Source organism: Arvicola amphibius, chromosome 4, assembly GCF_903992535.2.
Source record: "Arvicola amphibius chromosome 4, mArvAmp1.2, whole genome shotgun sequence".
NCBI classification, from domain to species: Eukaryota; Metazoa; Chordata; class Mammalia; order Rodentia; family Cricetidae; genus Arvicola; species Arvicola amphibius.
In genome coordinates this window covers 42344504-42351839 of record NC_052050.1, presented here as the reverse complement: position 1 = coordinate 42351839, position 7336 = coordinate 42344504, and the positions used below count along the sequence as shown (strand labels likewise).

Here is a 7336-nt window from a genome sequence, read left to right as displayed (position 1 = left end):
TACTGCAAACAGAACAGAAGGGGGAAAGAAATCTGAAACATTTCCCACTTTTCACAGCCTTTACGTCACTTTCCTATACCCTTACGACTTGTACTTATGTATCTTAAGTCATTTTCTTAGGCCCTCAGGACACACTTAGGCTTTCATATCCTCAGATCTTTATAGATCTTGGAACACTTCCTTAAACCCTTAGAACCTGCATAGACTTTAAATAATTTTCTTTCCATTTAATCATTTACTGTAAGACAAAAGTGTTTGATTCCTGAGAGCAGTCATTGCAAATCAAGTCCCCTTACGTAAAGGAATGGTAAAAAGTTCTATCTGAAACCTGCTTATCCCTTTAATGAAGCCTGTTAGCAAGAGAAACCTGCCTGCCTTTCTTAGCAGGAGACTTAGTAGCTCTAGAAAAAGCAAGTCCTGATTTTTACATATGAATTGAACTAACAAGGTGGCTGCAGTCTTGGGGAGCTGGTTTGCCTGCTGCTGTTAAATGACAAATTTACAGTTAGCCTAGCGCCTTCAATGCCCTCAGAGATCCGAGAAGGATAAATTTTACCAAGAAGTTACAACCCAAATGGCCTCTGTATCAGTTAAAACGGCAGAGACTTATCTACTACTTAGATGGTTACCCTAGGCTCCCATGGTCTTGATGACTTCACTGGTGGCAGAGGTCCCAGGGCAGCATCAGTGTTCAGCCACCAGGCCCAGAAGATCTGAGAGGCTTTCCTGTACTGGAGGAACTTGGGGGACCAACCTTACCTTGTGTAGGCAAACTGGGGCAATCAACTCTCTAGTGTCTTGCTTGTTCACAGTTTTTGGGCAGGGTCCTGGGATGAGCGAGGCATTGGAGTTATGCCCAGTGGTTAACATTACCACAATCCAGGTGGGAGTCATTGGTACCTCATCTTTCCTCTTTGGAGACCTTAGGGTCCGAACTAGGAGGGGCATTTCTGTCTTATCACAAAAAGCTTCTTCCATTAAACATTCTAAATTCCATATTCAGCAGATCTCTGAAGAGTTTGAGGACCATAATCTATTAAGTAAATCTGAGCTAATGAAGCTTTGCTTGTTTTTAGTATTTGTTTTAGGCTTAACCTTGAAAATACATACTGGAGACTAAATAAAGTTTTTTCATGCAATTAATTACATTAGTGCTTAGCATGAATACAAGTATAGTTCTGGACATATTAAAGAATTTGATCATTTGTAAGGTGACTGATCATTAACTTGCATGTCTTTATTATCTTTAACAGTTTACAGTAAGTTAATAGCTTTTATAAGATTAGAACTTTATAGCTTTATCCCCATTAGGTTTAGCCTTAAACAAAATAACAATTTCTGAATTGAAGCTCTTTTAGTATCAAAATAAAACTTTTAGTCATGCATATAATGCTAGGGAGACTGACAACTTTACTTTCCCAGTCCTTTCACAGTGCACCCATAAACTTACAAATCTTGACATACAGAAAGTTCATGGACCACTATTCTAAATGTTTGGGCTGCTCTGCTTTGCTCTCCTCTCCCTATCAGAGTCAGGTGACTTGCCTGACACAGACTATAGAGAAGACTTTAAAAGCATGCCAAGTCATAACCCAATTTCAGAGCTAGATTTTCAATAAAGTAGAACAGCATAAATCAACTTTAATATTATCCATACCCAAAAGACATTTGAATCCCTACTAAACTGAACCCAGTGACCAGAAAGCTCAGACATAAATTTTGAGCCCTGGCCATTAAAAACCAGCCATGGTAGCAGTATTAGTGGTGGTGGCTATTGCTGGCATAGGCAGAGACAGCCAAACAAAGCCAATAAACAAAGAACACAGAAAGTCAGACCCATATCTGTCTTGGATCCATGTTTGTAATAAAAGTGACAAAGATGCCAGAAAACACAGACACACACACAAAAACAGACAAAAAACTTTTAAACAACCAGAACCAGATGGGTGGGTGACATCTTGCTTCCTGCTTTGGATGGGAGAGTATTTGGGACCCCAGCAAGGATGTCCCAGATCAGGATCCCACAGAACAGAAGCAGACTATGACTTACCAGGAAGCCTCTGTAGATGCTTGTTGCTTTACTCAGCATGTTAGTTCACTCCGACAGTTCAAAAAACCGAAGGCAGGCCTCAGAGCCCTGAACCATCTCAAGAAGATGCCTCCTGAGACAGCCCCTTAGCCCTGGAGTTCAGGAGTGTAGGTCTGGCTTTTGAATTTGGGTGGGTGGTCTGAATCTCGCTGGGGCCTCCAGAAAATGTTAATCCCACTGTGAGCGAGTAAGACCACTACCACAACTTTGAGCCAAACTTGAAGCAAGCTTTACTTAAATACTGGCCAGGATGATGGACTCTGTCCAGGTCCATTCTGGAGTTCCCAGAAAATGGCCACAAGCTACAACCAGGTGTTTATAAAGGCAAGGTTACAAAGTTATATACTTCCAGACTTTGTTCAAACAGAGACAAGCATGTATCCGGACACACTTCCTGCCTATGTATCCCCCATCTATATGGGATCAAGCACATTCAGTGCAGTTGGTGAAGGGGCCTCAGAGTTGGCACAAAACACACCCAGACACCAAATTCTCAGCACAAAGGAGATTTTATTATTCAGAGAAACAAGGGATGGGTCGTCTTTGGATCTCACAGAGATAGCAATGACTGACTGCCACATAGCCGTTTTAAGGACTCTAGCACGGAAAAGGAGAAAGGGGGTGTCCCTTTCCTAGGGAGAGTTGGGATGGCTGTCTGATTGGCTAGGAGGAGAACAAAGGAGATGAGGTAGCAGGCTTTTTGCCGTGTAGCCCTGTGTCATTTTATGAGGTAGCGTGCCTTTGGTCACACAGCCTGGTGGATCTGAGAGGCTGTGTCAAGGCCAACAGTTGGGTCAACAAACTTGTTTAGGGAAGTAAAAACATGTGACTTGTTGTTTTCTGTGAACAACAGCCTCCAGCATCTCAGGAAGTATCCGACCTTGGGCAAGGGGCTTACAGGTTAGAAGCATTCTTAGGCACAGTCATTAAAACTTAAAACATAACTTTGGCTCTCACGGATCTTGAGCTGTCATCACCCTCGGTGTCACTTTCCATCTCAGATGAGTCCCTCCAGGATCTGTTGATTCTCATCTCTGTGGGGCCATTAGGGAAGAGAGTGACCATACTCCCCAGAGAGCATCCTAGGGAGGGGCCAGAGGCCAGATCCCTGGCAGCTGACCGACAGGGAACGAGGCTCCAGGGAGGGTAGTAGACTCAGAAGGTGAGCTGCATCACCAGGACGGGACACACACCTTCCCACTCTCCCACAGAAGCTCCTCTTCTAGCTTTTGGTTTGTTTGCGTTTCATTTGCAGGGACAGAGAATCACTGTAACCCAGGTAGGCCTCACACTCGCAGCAATCCCCCTGCTTCAGCCTCCCAGCTACTGCCTTTTCTAGTGTTTACATTTGTGCTTTGTAATCACGGGGCAGTGTCTCATGTGAGCTCTCATGAGCTCACGTACAGGGAAATCAAAGGGCAGCAGTGTTTTGTGGGTGGGACTCTGGGACACAGAGCCTGAGACACCAGTACCTCCGGGTCCACCCTTCCGGCTCTGGGCAGCTGCTGAATCATGCTTCTCACCTAGGGCAACTGAAACTGACCAGGTGGGAAGCACACATCTGAAGGGTATAGAGAAGGAATCCAGGATCCCTTTATGAGGCAGAACAGGAACAATGGCTTGGGAGGTCCCAACCTGCCCTTGGATATGTTCCCAACTCTCCCTCCTGCAGACACAGGCCTGGGGAGCTGAGCGGTGGGAGGGGGAGAGCTAATGCTACCCAGAGCTACTTCAAGGCAGGAAGGGTTTCCAGGAACAGAGAGTGGGTGGAGGGAACAGATATCAACAGCCCCCACCTTCGGGCTCTACTAAGTCTTAAGCAAATACACTAGTCATGGCTAGGGAGGGGTAGTTAGCTTTATGAAACTCCAAAGAGAGTGAGCCTACAGTTTCCATAGGGCTGTGTGGTTGGAGGGTGTGGCTAGAAATAGGCATTTCCAGCCACTGTTCCCCTAAGGTTTACACAATTCGGATGCTTCTTAAAGAAAATGAGTGGCTACACAGGCTGCCAGGTCAGGAAGAAGGCCAGCTCCTGAGTCTCACAAGCCCTCGAGGGGGGTCTATTTGACCCCCGAGGATTCTCAGCTTGAGGAAAGAGAAAGTCCATGGAGAAGAAGCTGATAAGTCTTACGGCTCTCCTGAACACCTGTGCATGCCAGGAGAGGAGTGTCGTTCCCCCACCCTTAGACTAAGGGAGTCCTGCTACCCTTTGCTTCCAAAGGATATCAAAACAATTAGAGTCATTAGGGTTGGTGGCTGTGTAAGTTGCTACCTAGAAACCTCCCATGAAGGAAGTGAGTTCAATTCAGCCAGGTGTGAGGAAGGCCTGTCTGCGTGTGTGGCTATAGCAGCTAGGTGGAACCAGGCTAGGGAGGTCTACTCTCAGTGTCTCAGTTTCTGCACTGTAAAATGAAGCTGGTGGCAGGTCTACTTCCTGAGAGGACTGGGGGTTAATGAACTGATGGCTGTCAGGGCGCGGGCCAGCAAAATGAACCTGCTGCGGGTGTTGCCTTCTGTTTCTCCTAATCCTGCCTTGATGATAAGGTCAGGGTGGACTTCTGAGAGGGGGTGGGTCTGAGCTGGGCCTTGGGCAACACAGTAGAAGGATGAGCAGAGGGGCTCTGTCTTTCACATGTGAATGCACATGTATGTCCCCAAGCAGCAAGGTGGCTCTTGGGCACTGTATGGAGAACAAAGTGCACGGCCAAGTACGCTGGAGAAGATCCAGGACTACTCTAGCAGTCCCAGGGTCTGAGCTAAGGAGCTGCAAGCAGTCACAAATAGTCAGCAAAGGAAGAAGAGGTATGTTTACTTTAGAGAGAGATCGAGGTTGACAAATAGGAAGGGTTGAACGGACAAACTGGAGGAGGCTGGAGAGGTGGAGATTGTGCATGGTGCTGTGTCCTAGGGAGTCCTGGGCACAGAGGTGTTTCTGTGCTGGGAAAAGCTGCTGTTTCCAGGTGTGTGGAGCATGAGAAGCAGTGCTGCAGGGGAGAAGGTCATGGTGCAATATTAATTGCACGGAGATATCACATGAGATATGAAACCGGATCCTGGCAGATATCCAGTCTGCCTGGCCGCCACATGGAACCAGAGTCCTCTCTCTAAGGACATGCTATTTATTGACTAGAACTGACCAATTCCATATGGGTGTGTGTAGCCCTGGGGTATCCACCAGAAATGCAGGTGCATGAGAGTGGGGGAACAGACAGTCTAGACAGCATCCAGATGCTACCAATATAGACTCAAGCAAGTATGCACTAGACATTCTTTGTTTTGTGCTGTTTTGCTTTGATTCAGGGTCTCACACTATATAGCCACGACTAGTATGGAACTTGCAGTATAGCCCAGGCTATCCTCAAACTCCAAATGACCCTCCAAACTTTATTCCAAAGTTCTAGAATTACAGGTGTGCACTACTATTCCCAGGTAATAGTCTTCCTTTTAAGGAACAAGGGCAATCTGGGAAGATAGATCAAAAGGACATCTAGTCATGAGGATCTGAGTTTGAATCCCAAGAACCCAGGTAAAGCCAGAATGGTATCATGAGCATCTGTAATCGCAACACTCCTATGGGGAGTTGCAAAGTGAAGACAGGAGAGTTCTCAGGAGTGCAGAGACCAGCTGTCCTGGTGTGTGCAGCAAAAAGCCAACAAAGAGATCTTGTGTCAAACAAGGTAGAAGGTGAAGAATGATATCTGAGGTTATATATACACAGATACACACAAACACACACACACAATACACATGCATACATATATACACATAGATATATGCAGTCACACATATAGACATATACATACAACATATGCACACATAAATAATACACATATACATAAACATATATACACACACGTATATACATAAGCATATATACATACATACATATATACACTGTGAGGGCTAAAGTTATATTTTAAGTTTTAATTACTATGTATACAAGATTTATAAAACAAAAACGCCTCTAAACTGTAAGTTCCACCTGCCCAAGGACAGATAACTTCCGGGAATGCTGGAGGCTGTTATACCTGTAAGATAACAGGTCTCATGTTTTTACTTCCGTTAACAAGGTTGGTTGCCCTAACTGCACAGGATGTACTTGATCACATGTAGGTGGGAATTATGTAGGCAGGAAGTACGTCAGGATGTATGCTTGTCCCTGATTGGATGACAGCGGGAAGGACTTAGCCCTGTAGGATTTGCCTCTATAAGCACCAGACTAATATAATTCGTGGCCATTCTCTGAGAATCCCAAGTATGAATACAGTGTCCATCATCCTGGCCAATATTTAATAAAGCTCCAGACTGGCCCAGAAATTGTGGTAGTGATCTTATTCTCATCTGGTGGAATTAACATTTTTCTGGAGGCCCTCAGTGAGATCAGACCACACACCCAAATTCTCAAGTTGGACCTTCACTACAGGGTTCCAAGGCTGAAGGGTTGCATCAGAACGCACACGCCTTGAGACATTCCAAGGCTCCTAGGCATACCTTTGGATTCATGGACTTTGAACTGCCATGCTGAGAAAAGCAGCAAGTATCTATGGAGGCCTCCCCTGGTAAATCATAGCCTGTTTCTGTTCTGTGGGATGTGAATGGGTTTGAGGGAACCCCAATACTCCCCCTTCCAAGACAAGAAGTGGGGATGTTGCCCACCCACCTGGTTAGGTCTGCCCATCTGATTTCCTTTAGCTACAGCATCTCGGGCGTTTTGGTGTCCTGGACAATGTATGATGGCTACCTTCTTAGGCAAATGTATGGCCTCGAGGAGGCTCAGAATTTCTTCTAACAGTCCTCTTTGTCTGTATATTGCTCCATGTATATGGGCAGTGGCAAAAGCAAACCTGCTGTCAGTGTAGATGTTGATAGACTTCCCCTCTGCCACCCATAGAGCTGGTATCAAAGCCACAAGTTTGGCTTTCTGGGCCGATGTCCCTTCAGGGAGGCTGCTGGTCCAGATTACTTGCTTCCTGTCCACCACTGCTGCCCCCGTCTTCCGCTTACCTTCAACCACGAAACTGCTGTGCTGCCATCCGTATACCAGCTCAGACTCCCAGGCCAAGGCTGATCCTTCAGATCATTTCGGGTACCAGCTTCTTTTGCCAAAATGTCAGCGCAGTGATGGGTAGGTGAGGTGTCATCCATCTCAGGCAGTAGGGTGGTGGGATTGAGGACTGCAGGGGAGTGAAGGTCACTCGTTCAGTCAACAAAAGGCTTTGATCACTTCCGGCCTGGCTCAAGTAAACC

General features: G+C 46.0%; 1 protein-coding gene across 1 annotated transcript in view; it reads right to left on the bottom strand.

The window, feature by feature from the left end:
• Positions 1-7132: 7132 nt before the first annotated feature.
• Positions 7133-7336, bottom strand: part of Ksr1 (kinase suppressor of ras 1) — a 142577-nt gene continuing 142373 nt past the window's right edge. The window contains exon 19 of the mRNA XM_038328671.1: positions 7133-7263. Coding sequence (XP_038184599.1) covers positions 7236-7263 — 28 coding nt within the window. The 3' untranslated portion in view covers positions 7133-7235. The remainder of the gene's footprint in view (positions 7264-7336) is intronic.